Below are 16,375 nucleotides of genomic sequence, written 5' to 3' on the forward strand. Positions count from 1 at the left end.
CAGAGTTCCTCTGTAGTGCAACTTAACCAGCATGACAAGAGGAGATCTAAATATAACTTGTAGCACATTAATACAATACCTGGTGCAAATTGAAATGTAGTAAATGCTGACGCCATGATTCATTATTGAGCTGCCAAACAAATTAGATCTATTCAGGAAACCATGCAGGGCAAAAACATGTGGTTGTAAAACTTTATTGCCATAGAAAAATGAAAACAAACGACGTAGACAGCCTCTCACACAAACTCATGATTTGGACATTAGTCTTTACAGCTCGGTGGAGACTTCTCAGTAATGGTCCATTTACACAATTTAACAGTGTGCTGCTTTCACAAATGAAGAATTTTGACAAAGCCCTCTATTCAGGGTAAGTCAACAAACGGTCCAGTGAGCGCTCAAAAGCACCTGCGAAATAAACCAAGGGCCTCACGTTCATTAATGAGCTAAAAAAAAAACCCCTGCTGTTGTTGATGCCGGAAACTCAGAGCATTAATGTTTCCTTGTTGTGACTCAGCTGACACGGCCGCTTTGTGTTTGTGACCCACTTCTTCCTCGACCCATGTGTCTGTCCCATTGTGAATGTCTGTCATTCACAATTTACCGAATGTCTTGTGTCAAATCTGGTAGAAATTCAGTGCTGATAGCTGTGTGGGCACTGTTAAAAATGCCATATCAAGCTACAGCAGAAACATTTTCACAGCAATTTTTCACATTGTGAAAGACAGACTAGAGACATGTGGCTGTTTATGTGCTGAATTGGTACCAAACAGCTACATTTTCAACACTTTTCCTCTTTATTTTTATGCAATTTCAAAACTTTCGACGTCATTTCTCCTCCTACTTCTAACCCTGCCCTGAGAGAAGGACGGAGTGTACCCCTGTACTTTTTTTATTTTTGCCAACTGTCCCGTGAGTGTTGGTATTCACTTCAGCCCAGCTCCTCTTTTGTTTTGCCCTGCTTGCGGGGCATCTTCTTGCTGCTGCTGTCCTCCAGCTCTTTGCTCTTGTAGTAGTGAGGAGCCACTTCAAGCAGCCAGCCGCTCTCAATCTCAATCACCTGTGTGTGGGGGAAGAGAGATTGATAAATATGTCAACACAGAGCGGGATGCAGGTTAAATATTGTACAAAACCACTTGTCACACTTCCTCATTATGTGCTGTATCATTCTGACGTGCAGTTATTCTGAGGAAGCCTTTATATTGGACTCAATAATAGGTGATTGTTTATCACAGATTAAACAATGACCACAACTTTTTCTGTTTGATGATTATCTTCTGAAAAACATACAATTACTTCCTATATTCTCTTGACACTGCAAATATTAGAGAGAAATTTAGAAAAAGTATCACATGAGAGCAGGCAGACCTGTCTCATGAACTCCTTGGTGGTGAAAACCAGCTCGTGGTAGATCAGCCAGCGCGGCTGCTCCTCGAACAGAGAGCTGTTGGGATGGACGTAGACCGTCTGCTGGTGCTTCACTGTCTTGTAGCCGCCTTTACTCAGTCGTGCCGTGTGATAAAAATATCCTGCTGTCACCGCCTGGGAGAGGGACAAGAATGAGGGGACAGGGGGTTTATAAGTCAACCGATTTATCGCCATGCAGGCTAGAAATCAACGTGACCACAGTAGCGTTATAGGACAAAGAGAAACGCAAGCATAAAGAGCGATACAAGAACATGCAAAGCAAAAGATTAATGGATGTGTGGGATAAAAACCCAATTATACTGGTAATAGGGCCTATTTTTAGTCCTTATAGACAACTGCATGGCAGGGAGTTTCATTGTCTGATATGTAATAATAATAACAATGATAATAATAATAATGATAATAATAAGCCCCTTGCATAAATGGAGCTGAACCACCATGGCAAGTAACAGACGCTCCAACAGTTTTGGTGTTTTTGAAACATGTATTCCAAGAAAAATAAAATGCCATAGTTTCAGCGGATACATTTTGAACTCCAGGAAATACATCTGTAAAGAATCACATAGGAAATGATTCATATAATATTAGAGAGGTATATGAGGTATATGGTTGACTCAACATAATGATGGCTGGTCCATACGGGCTAAAGTCCAACACAGTATGAATAATGCACCTTGTTTACTCGAAAAGAAGGTGGGTAAGGGAGGAGTGGAGTCAGACTAAAGATCATTTCATCACAAATTGTTTTTCCATGAAAAATTAGTCATAAAGCAGTAAGAGTAACTGATGATATCTTACTGATAGGCTTCCTAAGTATATAAAACACAATGATAAAGCAGAAACATATTATTATTGAGCACAAGTGTCTTGTTCAAGGGAACTACTGCAGGGCACTAGAAGCAGAAAAAGCAGATAATTCACATGGAAGTATAACAATTTATTAAAAAGTTGAGGTACCGTTTCAATCCCATCCCAAAGGTAGGTTTCATGTAGGATTACCAAACAGATACCATCCAAGTACCACTCCTAACAGTCAGATCTGCTTTTCCAATCATCTTTCCACAGATGGATATAAACTGTTCACACCTGTTTATCTAGGCCCGTTGGTGCTGGGTGTGTTCACAAAAGTAATACTTATAAGGACAACATGACACCGAAATACAGCTGACAGAAATCTGTCGCACACTCGTCATGTGACGTACATGGGAAAAGTAAATCTACATCTGTCTATCATTTCCCCTGATATTAAATTAACATTTTAAAATAACTAATTTATCACGTTTATGTTTGCATGTAAGCATGCAGCCAATCAAGTGCCTCCTGGCTCAAAACACGAAATACAACCATTAATAAAGCCAGTTTATTGAGGGTTTCATTTATAATAACTCAATAAATCAAGGGATTGTTTTCACCTATTTAGTGGCTGTTGGACGCAGGCAAAGGCAGTATCTAATGGGAAAAGGTGTAACCCAACAAATAAAACAAACGCCCTTGCTTATCTCAAGTGGTTTAGGGGTGCGTTTACAATACACATGGACCCTGACATAAGAGGGCTGATAGCTCAAACAGAAGGCTCTTTTACAGCCTCTGTTCTGCAGTGATTAACAGTTTTCCGCTTAGGTTTTCTAGCACAGTTTACATTTTCAGAACTACCTTCTTTTTGAGAGCCCAGTATGTTGATAAAACATTTTGTGCCAACCAGCATCCACCCAGCTGAAGAGAAAAATAACACTTGACCTTTCACCTATGCTCATGTTGACAGTAGCCTGTCAAGCTAAATTGAGCAGCCTTTTGTCTTGAGGTCTTCAGTGAATCTTGAGACCTGCCCTCCGCCTAAATGGTTCAAAACATGTGTCACTAATCTTGAGTTGTTTACCTGGAACCAGTTTTTACCCTGAGGTTGTTAAAAGTATTCTGTACAGTCATCACAGAAAAAGAAAACATTGAATGCAAGTGATGTTCATTTCATCTTCACCGTGTCTTTTTTAATTTTTCAGTGGGTCTTCCCTGCCACAGGTTGAACTCTTCAGTGCTTTTATTTTTTCACAATCAATTAATTGTTTAGTCTATAAAGCATGAGAACAGTGAAAACGCCCATCAACATTTCCTAAAGCAGAATGCAACATCTAGAGATGTCTTGTTTTGTCTAACCAAGTCCAAAACTCCCAAAAATTCAATTTACTATGATGAAAAACCCAGAAATGCAGCTAATTCTTACACTCAGTACATCTGAGAACCTGGAGAAATCAAATATTTGAATTTTTTGCTTAAAAAAAATTACTTAAATGATTAATCGACGATCAAAATAGTTGTCAGTTAATTTCTGTCAATCGACTAGTTGACTAGTGGTTGCAGTCTAAATAACAGCATAGCCAAATCCAACAGTAGCTATGGTCATACTGGGCCACAGACATAGACTAGTTAAGCACTGACCTTGCGAATCGGTACGCTGTCTCCCTGGGAGCTGACCACCTCCACCTCAATGCGATCCATCAGACCCTCTAGCTGGTCCCTGACGTCCCGGGCTCTTCTCATGGAGCGGAACTGGATGAAGTTCTCATAGCACCACTGTGTAGAGTAGCCACTTTCCACCCACTGAGACACAAAGACATGAACACCATAGTTAGCACAATACCCAAGTAAGCTATAAACCGCATCTGTAGAAGAATTTCATCTGGACAAAATGCAGCAAATTAATAGTTTTTAAGTCATTATTCATTCATATCACCATTAAAATATTTAGAGCTGCAAGGATTAGTTGATTAATCAATTGACAGAATATGAACAGCCAACTATTATAATCAATTAATTGTTTGGGAGCCCAGATTCTCTGATTTCAGTTCCTCAAATGTAAAACTGTTCTGGTTTATTTAGTCTTCTGTGGTAATAAACAAAGTATCTTTGGGTTATGGACTGTTCATCCAGACAAAAGAAGGCATTTGAGAACATCTCTTTGGGCTTTGGGAAACAAAGAGACATTTTTCACCATTTAATAGACCAAACAACTAATCGATTCATCGAGAAAATAATCAACAGTTTAATCAATAATAAAAATAATTGTGAGTTGCAGCCCTAAAGATATCCATCCTGTCCTTTTAATATTAGCCTTGCAAATAAGTTACAGGTTATTATAGTTCAAATGTCACTGTTGAGCAGGTCTACTCTGAAAAGAAACAGATGTCAAACACAGATTTTACTGTGCATACACCGAAGCATTTGCATACCAGGTCACAGAAAACCTGAAATATGGTGGTTGGCTGTTACATGAACACTAATGCAATTCACCACAGTGAGCCGAGCAACAAATCCTACCTCATAATAATAATGTTCAGTTTGTGTTGAGACTATGTCAGAGACATGGTCATTTTTTAGGTCATAGTTGGTGGGCGTTGTTGTATTTCATTATATTAAAAGGATTCATGTGAAAAAATATTAGCAACATCTCTTAATAAATTTTAATACAGCAGCATCTCTGCTTATAACGGCCTAAAAAATGTATGTAGAGTTCAATAAACATCTCTCACAATGTCAACAAAAATATAACTTACAATAATATAACTTAACAATGACTGAATCTATTGCAAGTTTATTAGACTGCGTTCGATTGCACAGGTCATTAACTGGTCACTCAGAGCTGAGAATGTTTTAATAATACACAAACGGTTGCTCATCTGTTGTCCCCATGCAGGTACCTGCGTGTAGACATTGAGCAGCACCAGGTGGTCTCCCCCCGGCACCACAAAGTTCATCCTGGCGTTGTCAGCATGCACCACCTTGTCTTTGGGCCGGTAGAAAATAGAGTTGTTCACCGACAGCATGGCCGCTATGGACAGCACTTCCTCCGAACACTTGTACCTAAAGGAGGCAGAGATGTAAAAATGAAATGAAACATGGAGTGACATAGAGAATGAAGCCTGAATTATACTTTCTGCAAATAAACTAAAGTGACTGTTCCATTAAGGAAACACTAGATCACTGTAATGTAATGCAACTAAAGATTATTTCCATTTTCGATTCATCTGTCAGTTGTTTTCTCTCGATTCATCGTACGGTCTATGAAATGCTTCATACAGTAATTCAGCTGGTAATGCGGCTCATCGAATGCACACATAGTGAAGGCTTACGCTAGTATCAGGATGGAGACTTACTGCTCAGAGGCCAGGATCATCTTGCTCAGCATGGGATCCACCGGCAGCTCAGCCATCCTGCGACCCAGCTGAACCCCAAAAAAATAACAAGAACACCAAGTGATGATTCATGAATAAGAGTTTATCCATTTAATAAACAATCATGTGTACTACTTCGCAATGATCAGCCAAACTTAGTCATACATTGTTGATAATCACAGATTAACCAGACTAGCTTAGTAATCACAGCCCTAAATTGTAAATACCACGAGTCATCTCTTCTGTTTATCAGCACTTTTAATCAAGGAAGTGAGTGACAATTTGGCGCTGGAGGGCATGTCACAGCATCAGAAGCATCAGGTATGCACAGTGCCTCATGCAAATATGCAGACCAACCAAGTGAAGATGAACACAGATTATGCTTGTCAAATAAAAGGATTACGTATCTCTTTCCTGTGATTAAAGTTAGGAATGTAAAACATCTTCGCATTACTTAAGCTTCACTGTTTACTTATGACCCTCTATTGTGAAGAGGATGGAGTGTGTGGAATGATTAATCCACTGCTTTTTGTATGTGTTTGATTGTATAATAACTTAACATCTACAAGATTCTTAGAGACATCTGGATTCCGGCAACTCTAAGTTAAATATGTGAAATACGTGGAGCGTATTGATCCACTGGCAATTGACAAATCACGAGGAGGTTTACTTCAAACTATACTTTCAAATGTGAATTATTGTATTTCTGTTTGTCCAACTACCTTTGTGAGTTCTCCCAGGTGGTTGAGTGCTCCAAGGGCATAGAGCTGCTCCAGCGCCAAAACCAGAGTCTCATGAGGAGGTGGGTCCATGAAGTCAAAGTGAATGAGGTCATTGATGCCTGCAGGCAGATAAGTATTAGTCTGAAATCACAACCATCTAAGAGTGACCTACTCTATTCCACCTTTTTGACTGAGTGTATGAAATGACATCATCTAATCTGTTAAACAGGACTTCCTCACCTAAACTCTTGAGCAGCAGGACGACATTCCCCAAGTTGGTCCTCTGGATCTCAGGCACAGTTGTTTCTTCCATCTCATGTTTAAAGGCCCAGGCTGTGTAAAGCCTGAAACATTTCCCAGCAGCCACTCTGCCTGCACGGCCTGCTCTCTGGTTGGCTGAAGCCTGAAACAGAAACACGCAGCATGAGTTGGGCAAAACAGTTTGAAACCACTGCAGAGGCTAAGAATGCACACTCAGGGCTAACTGTTAACTGGCTTTATACAACATGACAGCTTCTAGCCTCGACCTGTTGGTGAATTATGGCGCTCTGAAAATATGTGTGGTCACTACACTTCTGGATACACTGACTTGCTGCCTGTTAAACATTAAGAAGACCAGTGAGCAGTTACCCGAGAGCAGGGCGTGACGATGAGTGACTCCATGCCGGTGCGGGCGTTGTAACTCTTCTGTTTGCAGAAGCCTGGGTCAATGACATAGATGATGCCATCTATGGTCAGGGAGGTTTCTGCTATATTCGTAGCCACCACCACCTTGGATTAATAGTGAGAGAGCACAGAGTGCAAAGAGATAAAGTGAGTAAGAGATAAAGCACTGCACAAACAAAGAAGAACAAAGATTAAATCCAGCAGTGAAACAGCAGAATCAAAGATGTGATAAAAACTACATAACAAGGCATTAAAAAGGGAAGTTGTGGTTTACTTCAACCTGATGTGTTTCTCATAAATGTGGCTGTTGTGGCTCTATGGGTTATGCCATTGTCCATTATAGAGATTCATGGTAATGAGAACTTGTACAAAACAACGTACATGGGGGAAAACAGCTGAGACTCCTATAGCTTTCCAAATAGATTTTTACGTGAATCATTTCAAATGTTTGTCTCTGAGTCAGACGGAAAGCAAACACAGAAACGAGCCGCTTGTAGCAGACATTATTATCCAGGGCAACTTGCCGGCTAACCTACGTACCCACATATTCATCCGCACACGCTGGTTTGTTTACTGTTATGTATGAGGCTGACTTTCACCGTGGTTAGACTGTAATGAAACTAGAAAACAAAGCGCTACGACGGATTATCCAGTGGACTAATATAAGGATGATTGTGAGTCAGTTCACTTCAATGACCAACCATATTTATTCGAACTGGAGTCCACAGAGAGGAGCTAAAACAAATGGAAGAGGAAAAAAACGAAGAATGGAGGCAGAAAGGCAACAGGACGGTCAGGAAAGACAACGTCCGGTACCCTGCTGAGTGAACACAAAAACTTCTGCTGCAGAGTGGGACCTCCTGAAGCCAGGCTCAGAAAATCTACACGTGCCCACAGATGTGAGTGATCCCAGCTGTGTTGTTCTTACAAATAATTTTTTGCTTATCAATGCTGGCATAGAGACTGTTTCACCTCCACAAAATAAACTGGAAGAAAAGACCGAGTCCAGCTGGAGCAAACAGTCAGAGAGTGCAAAGTTAGCATGACACATCGAACAATGGCCACATTTATGGGAAATACATCAGGCTGAAATAAATCGGGACTTCCTTTAATCTGTCAAACAGTGTTACTAGGATACTGTAAGTCTCTCTATTCAGTCTCATTGTGCTACAGCAGCCTCTAATGGTGAGTAATTGCATGGACATTTAATCTGGGTAAGTCTGAAAAGGCTCTTGCTCACGACACAACTGATACAGTAAACAGATAGCATAGAGTTAAAGTCTTTATTGTGTCTCTCAAAGTAATAAACTTGAAGGAACTGCACTGGAGCAAAGCCAGAAAGAAGGAAAGCTTTGTTGTCATATGCAAGTGACCACTTCATGTTTGCCAAGTTGAAATATTAACCCTGCAACCTCCAGGGTGGTTGTGTATATATGGTCAACAATAGCAGTTTTCCCAAGTATTCTGCACAGAAATAAGACTTTGTCTCACCTTACGGGCACCGGGCGGAGTAGGGTTGAAGATCTTTGCCTGCATGTCTGACGGCAGGTTGGCGTAGATCGGCAGCACCAGCAGCTCTGCGATCTTCGATCCAAGCCGCCTGCATCTTTCCTGGAGAAGCTCACAACACGCCTCAATCTCTTCCTGCAAGACAAACACACACACATTTGGGATTTTTGAACCTCTTGACAAAAATCTTGAAGAATCCCATGCCTGATATAAACTACTATACCTGTCCAGTGAGGAAGACCAGAACGTCTCCAGGAGCCTGGGTGACGTGGATCTGTAGCACTGACACCACACATGCCTCCAAGTAGTCTGCCTCAGGAGCCTTGACAACACAACATACAGATAGTCGCATCAACAGAAAAGTTTTATTTTAGGGGTAGAGGTTATCTGTGCTCGTTTGAGGCTTGTTTGAGAGCAAAAAATGTTTAGCTATTTATTTATTTAGCTTAGCTAAACCAGCAATCTTGTAAACATTTAGCTAAAAACACTTAGTTGTAAGTCTAAAGAACTGGGAAAATAGTATTTTAACTCACTACACAAAAGTTTAAAAATGTTTTATCTCCGTCCTTTTTCCTGGAGATCCTTCTTTCCCTATCTAAAGTCCGAGGTTGTCATATGTCATACAGATTGTAAAGCCCTCTGAGACAAACTTGTGGTTATGCGCTCTGTAAATTAAGTTGACTAGAGCTGCATTAATTGATAGACAGAAAATTAATCACCAACTATTTTGATAATCATAATATAATGATAATTATTTAAGAAAAAGGACGTCACCTTGAGAGAAAGTGACATTTTCTACCATTTTCTGACATTTTATAGACAAAAAGAGAAATAATCGACAACTAACTGATAATGAAAATAATTGTTAGTTGCAGCATAAAACCTTGACATACATAGTGTATAATACAGATTTTCATTCTTCCTCTTAAAACATGAATAATGATGATACCATACTGACACCCAAAGAGAAACTCGTCTTGCCTCGTGCTCCCCCCTGACTGCTGATAGGTCAAAGGTCAGTATCCTCTATAGAACAGTGTCCTGGAGCATGGTGGACTTTAAACCCAGGTCCTCCAGTTCAAGGACGATGTCTATGCTCACTACAGCTTCTGTTATTGTTTATTCCTTTTTTGTAACAATACTAGTTTGTATAAATGAGTGATGAACAAAATGAATTATTTTGAAGTGATGTGTTCTTTTGAAGGAGCTCTGTAATTTCTCATACACTGCTTTTATAATCCTGTCCTTTCTCCATCAAGCAGCAACCATAAACCTTCAAGTACTTACATTAAATGTCTGCATACAGAATGACCTGTTTTATTTTAACACTTAATTTTGCAACAAATTTGTATGAATAAATTAATTCTTTGATTTATTATGGATCTGTACAACACAGTAGTTCCTACTTTAGTGTAGAAGATATCGACGGGGAATCTCCTGCCAGGGATCCTGAAGACGGGTGCGTCGTCAAAGAAGCAAGAGAAGCGCTCAGTGTCCAGAGTGGCGCTGGCCACCAGCACCTTCAAGTCTGATCTGAACCTGGCGATGTCCTTAATCAAGCCGAACAGGATGTCTGTGTGGAGCGTTCGCTCGTGGGCTTCATCTATGATGATCACACTAAAGGGAGACAGGATAATGACTATTGCAATAATGTCAAGTTAATGTAAAACTCCAAGACTAATATGTGAAAGTTAGTCCTGTGGTGAATCTATCAGCAGCAACATTATCATTTCTTGATCACAGAAACACAGAGCATGCAGAGACGGAAGTGATGGCTAGAAAAAAATTAGACACTGGGAGAGAATTATTGTAAAAGTGTATAGATTATTCAAAACACATCAAACTGGAGGATGAAAGCGTGATGAGATCAAGAACACAAAGAGCAAGAACAAAAATAAAGAAACACAAATCTCCCACGAAGATAATGAAGTGGTTAGACACAGTGTTTTGATGTTTTAATGTTTGAATGAAAAAAGTCAGTCAATAAGTGCATTGGCATGATAATATTTTAATGGTTATTTTTAATTTACCTGCATGAATTAAAGAGAAACTTCCAGTTAGTGGTTCCACTAAGTATTACCTGTAACTGGCCAGGTCAGGCTCTGTGAGAAACTCTCGGAGCAGCATGCCGTCTGTCATGTACTTGAGCACCGTTCTCTCTGATGTGCAGTCCTCAAAGCGGATACTGTAACCCACCTGGATGAAGCAATAGTGAATATGAAGAATCAAGAATTTTTAACCACATCAAATAATAGTTTTAAGAGTACTTATGTTTAAAAGAGAAAAAAAAAGGATAACATACACAGAGATCAATAAAGAATTCAAGAAAAGATGTTAAATATTTAATAACCTCAGCACACAAAAACATTATTGTAATTATTGTTCAGATCTTAAATTGAATCATTCAGCCTTAAAATTAACAATATTGTTTTTGTAATAAAGTGGAAATGACACAATACCAGTGTGAAAATGGGCCAAACTCACCTCATTACCAAGCTTGACGCTCATTTCCTGTGCCACTCTGGCAGCCACCGACATTGCTGCCACTCTGCGAGGCTGCGTACATCCGATCTTCATGCCTCCTTTAGTGTATCCCTGAGAGAGGAATAACAGGTTTAAGGGTCAGATCCGCCAAATCACATAAATTCATTTTCCACAGTTACCACTGATGGTATTTTGCCATGCAGATGATTTAGTTCTGTTCTGCCACCATGCTTAAACAGTGGGGAGAATCAGAATTTCCTTTGTGCTTGATATTGAAAAATGACATTTCAAAAACTCGACAGCAGCAAGATTTTACAGAAACTCCAAATCCTGGTTACTCAGATCTCGATGGCAACTAGAGGGAACGTTAAGTGTTGTATGTTTCAGTTTCACATGCTCAGATATAGCTTTAAACCTGCATTAAAACTGAATTTTTGGCCACTTGGGGGTAGTAGAAACAAGTTGTGAACACAACATTGATATATTTACCTTTTAGGTTGACATGCTGAACTTGTTAGCAAACAGTTCCACATCCAGCAGTTACAGAGCAACATTATCATTTATTTGGAGTTGTGTTTCTATCCACCTGGTGAAAGTAAGTCCAATATTAACTCTCCTTTTAGTTCTGTTTTTTTATTTCTATCAACTCCTGAGGGAAAATATCTGGCTCTTTAGCTGCTAAATGCTCCACTATGTTCACCAACTAGTAGCTAACCGTGTCTGTTTGCCGTTTGATGCTTAGCAGGTAGTGTACAGTGGGTTTTTAGAGCTTTTTCTCTGAAAACAGCTGCCTGCTGCAGCCAAAATGAGCAGTGAGAGTGAACCGGAAGAAGTAAAGTAGCAGCCGGATAGCTAAACAATACGCTGAAACTCACAATGAAGTTCTGTAAAGCTGAAGGGAACTGCTGATGATTCTCTGCAGGTTCATCACATTACATACTGTCCTTTCATACATTGTTATTATGACAAATAACTATTATAGTAGCTTTCAGTCTTACAGATTTCCAATACCAATAATCAAAATTACAAAAGGATCATGTAAAGTTTGAGGAAAAAAGGAGATTCTATGTGAGGTCCACTTGCAAGCCAAATAAATGATTGGAGGAGAAATCATCCCGAGAGATGTAAAGCTGTTTCAACTGACTTGGATTTTGTTTACTTTCTCCTCGTCACTAGGGAGTCATGCTCATACTAGTCACGGTTCTGTATGTGATATATCAAGTATACCGGGTCATTCAATTCTGTACTCACATCTTCCAGGAGGTACTGTGGGATCTGGGTGGTCTTGCCGGAGCCTGTCTCCCCCTCAATGACCAGGATCTGGTGCTCGTGGATGGCAGCTAGCAGGTCCTCTCTGTAGGGGAAGATGGGCAAGCTGCGTCGGACCTCCTGCATGGACTGCTTCTTCATCTCTGCCTGGGAAAGTGCTGGAGCCTCCTGATCCTGAACACAACAGGAGTTCACTTACATTTCAGCTTTTTTTCAGAATTAGATGATCTTTTTCAGAGTGATATTCAATGGATAAGCAAAAATAAGATTCAATTGTGACATAAATAATGATGAAGAAGTAAAATGTACCAAATAAACCCCACCTGTTCCGTTCGAGTTCCTTTCATGGTAATGGCGGTGCTGACAAAGTTGATCATCTCGTCTTCCTCCAGGATCAGCTGGTACTTTTCCTGCTCCTGCCTCATCCCTTGCTCTCGCTCCTTTCTGGCCCCGAAGCTGAGGGAAGCTGTCTTCAGCCTCTCCTCCTCCCAGCGGCCTTGCTCTCCTCCCAGCTCCATGGGAGTTTCCTCCAGCTCCAGGTCCCTCTGGGGCACCTCCTGGTCAGCGAGGAGGGAGAAAGGGGAAGAGGATGAAGAAAGAAACAGTGAGAAACAGACAGAGGAGGCAGTAAAAAGAGCAAAAAAAAGAGACAGGAATGCTGTCCTACCTTGCTTCTATTCTCTTCCGGCATATAATATCTGTTCTTCCTCTCCTCATGTTCCTTGGCACCAGCCTTCTTGTAATCTTTAGCTAGGTCGCGAAGGGTGCGTTTGTAATCCAACTCCTTTCTCTCCCTCTCAGTCAGCTCGTCTGTAGTGAAAAGGTACTCCTCATCAGCGATTTCTGCCTCCAGGTCCTCAAGCTTCTCTGCCTCTCTCTTCTTTAGATAATCCCAGCGAGAGCGTTTCCTCAACTCTGGCAACTAGCAAGGGAGAAAGGAAGGCAGAGGATGAAAAAAAACGTTATTATACAATCTTAACTGAAGCAACTGATTTTTAATATCAAAGGAATGTGTCTCTATTTCCCTACATAACTCAGAGCAAGCACTCACTATGTTCTTCTGATCCTCTTCGGCCATCTTCAGTCTCTTCTGAGCCTCCTCATAAGCCTGGAGACAAACAAACAACATGGAAGTTGTTTACCTGCATCACATAGTGGGTCATCTTTGAAAAAAAACGTATGAGCTGTGTTGTAACCTTTTTGTCAGTCCTCTCTGCGATGTTGCGGGTCTTGTCTTTGTCTCTCAGTTTTACTCGCTCAGCGAACGCATCTCTTTCTTCGATATCCTGCAGTCGCTCTCTCTCTTCCGTCTCCCACTCCTCCTCTTCCTCTTCTTTCATGACAGACTTATGGTCTGAGTTACTCCTGATATCAGAAAAATGCATCAAAACGCTGCTTTTGTACAAAATGCAGATGCCAGAGTTTTAACCGAAACAAGTAAAAGGGAGCACATCATGCCCATTTTAGTTTAGACGTTGTCTCTTTTAGAATTAATTAAAATTTTTATTGCTAGTTCACGAGCCTTTGAATGGTTTAGCACTTCCACACTTCTGTTCTCTCAACCGCTGCTTCAGGTAAATCACGTACTACAGCATTAAATGTACCATCAGTTAACTTAATGGTACCTGTGATGAATATTTAAAAGGTAGGAACTCCATTCTTGGAGATCAATCTTTGGTTTTTAGGGTTCTCATATTAAGGCTAAGAAAAATGTTAGAAAATGTTTAACTCTATAATACAAAGTGCACAATAAATACAATCTTGTAATTTAGCACAGAATTTGTATTTTTTACAAAAAGGTTTTTAGTTCCTAGATTCCACATATCATTTAGCAGTATCCTACAGAAAAAAAGTTAAGTTTCTTCTTCAGTGTGCCTTTTTTTTAACTACTATGTCTTCTTGTTTAGTAGAAATGTTCATTTTCACTGCTACAAAAGTTCTACTCTTGTTTCTACACTAACACAGTACGTCATACAAAAATGCTGCTTCTAATTGATCAATATCCTAAGAGGGTGTGTTTGATTAGCCTATTCAAATTACTGTATTTACAAGGTGGGTGTAATTTTCCGTTTTAAACAGTGTTTGTTCACCCACCCAGAATAAAAATGGAGAAAAATACTACAAGACAAGCTACTCTGACAATTTTCAAACAGAACTGCATGTCAACAACATCAAACCTATATTTAAAAAGTAAGCTAAAACTAAACAATCATAATGAAACCGGTACAAAAATATCTGGATCACCTTTTAGGCACTTCCTCCTCACTGGATGACTCGCTCTCCTTCTTCTGCCTGATGTGCTTCCTCTTGTTTCCTCTGTCCTTGTCTTTGCTTTTCTTCTTCCCTTTCTGCTTGTCTCTCACAGCGTCCCCGTCACTGTCACTGTCCTCCAGTAAGGTGTACGTACGGTTCTTCCTATCCATTTCGATGGCTTGCCGCTCTATCGCTCGGGCTGGTTTTTCAACAACCTGCTTGCGAGGAATCTATAAACACACAGTGGTAAAAGATGTAACTGCAGTAGCATCGTTAGAGGTTTCATTCCCACCGACATCTCCCCTACTGAAAATGCAAGCAACTACTGTTTTGTGTAAGGCATTTAAAATTCATGTAAATATGTTGTGGCAAGTTCAAACAAGGAATGACTATAGAATTTACCTTGTCAAAGAGTTCCTGCGCAAAGGCAATCACACTCTGGTCAATGTCAATCGTGCCCGTCTGCTGAAGACGAGTCACAAAGTCTTGAGAGCTCGATGCTTTCCGAGCAGTCCCGATCATGAATTGAGACACATATCTGTCACTCAACCCGAGGATATCGTGGAGACGGTCATTCACCCACTGCTCTAGGTTGGCCATGGTGCCTGTTCAGGAAGCAGTCACAAGAACATAGTTATCATCCAGCTGTAGATATAAGCCACATAGTTACAGAACCTGCTGCCTACAACCAAGCATCCAATGGTATTTTCATTTACCTTTACCCTTGTGTAAATGTGTTTTTCTTCTTGTTCCTTTAATTGGATGTTTGTGCTTCACTGTGCAGAGTTAGACACTAAAAAGCTGTTTTCACATCCACCTGCTGAAAGTGGAAAGTTTCTCTGTGTTCACCTTAAATCTGAGTTTAAGGCATGTATCTATGAGCATGATTTGTGAAATCACAGCTAGTTTGGAACCAGTCATGGTTCAGCATGCAACTTACACAACTTCAACACTTTCACAACGCCAAGTGTGATGTGGAAACGCGAAGCCTCCAGTGCACAAACACTGAACTTGGACTTTTCAGTGAAGTAGGAAACATCTTTGCATATTCATAGATTCAAGTAACTGAGCTTTTTCCTAGTATATTGGACAAGAATTATTATTGCAGGCTGAGTATTTTTTATATATCTTAAAACATGTCTGGGAAGCAACTTTAAATTTTGTGCAGATATTGCAAACCAATTTCCCCTCTGGGATAATAATGGAGTTAATGTTAGTCTGCGAGATGTTGACAAGTGAGCCAAAAAGTTCATTTCGTGCAATGCCTTCATTTGTGCCACTGTGCGTAGCTTTAGACATTCAAGTTCAAATGGTACACTTGTGAGCTGTTCTGCTTAATATTTAGAGTGAGGCTTACGTTAGACTGAAAGCGTGCGAAGAACATATATCCAAAGCGTTACTAAACTTTCTTTTAGGCAAAAAAACCCATTAATCTCCACTTACCGCTTTTCAAAATGCTGAAACAACGTTGTTGTTATGGTGGAAGTCGCAGGCTTCGATCTAGCTAACTAAGCTAACTCCAGCTACAAATAAGATGCTTACTTTGACTGTTTATAAGCTCCCAGTGAGAACACGTAGAGGTTACGAGCGTCCCAACGTGACCATATTAAACTATTTGTGATTTCATTCATGACAAACCACATATAAATAAAACGATCAAAATATATTTTGCTAACTTCGCTTAACGCACGTTAACTTGGAAGCGGAAACGCGTCATAAAAAAAATCATCGAAGAAGAGCCGAGCTGCGGCAGAGGCTGCGCTTACTGCCCCCATTTGGTCATCTGGAGAACAACAACAATCATCGGCCCGGCCTTGTTCCATTGTTAGATAGCCTTTTTCAGAGACATTGCACTGAAACATAATGAGGAAAATAAAAGCA

The 16,375-nt window shown here is 40.3% G+C and overlaps 1 protein-coding gene across 1 annotated transcript; it reads right to left on the reverse strand.

Annotated features, from left to right (window-relative positions):
* Positions 1-178: 178 nt before the first annotated feature.
* dhx16 (DEAH (Asp-Glu-Ala-His) box polypeptide 16) lies at positions 179-16,219 on the reverse strand. The gene is made up of 21 exons (XM_042424531.1): positions 15,938-16,219; positions 14,897-15,099; positions 14,486-14,724; positions 13,438-13,606; positions 13,293-13,349; positions 12,909-13,163; positions 12,565-12,798; positions 12,224-12,415; positions 10,973-11,083; positions 10,569-10,684; positions 9,895-10,105; positions 8,712-8,810; positions 8,471-8,623; positions 6,944-7,084; positions 6,554-6,716; positions 6,314-6,432; positions 5,574-5,641; positions 5,118-5,280; positions 3,859-4,020; positions 1,366-1,539; positions 179-1,057 (listed from the first exon to the last, which is right to left on the reverse strand). The coding sequence occupies exons 2-21, from the start codon at positions 15,092-15,094 to the stop codon at positions 929-931; spliced, it is 3,153 nt and encodes a 1,050-aa protein (XP_042280465.1). The 5' UTR covers positions 15,095-15,099; positions 15,938-16,219; the 3' UTR covers positions 179-928.
* Between the last annotated feature and the right edge of the window lie 156 nt (positions 16,220-16,375).

This window comes from Thunnus maccoyii, chromosome 10 (assembly GCF_910596095.1).
Source record: "Thunnus maccoyii chromosome 10, fThuMac1.1, whole genome shotgun sequence".
NCBI classification, from domain to species: Eukaryota; Metazoa; Chordata; class Actinopteri; order Scombriformes; family Scombridae; genus Thunnus; species Thunnus maccoyii.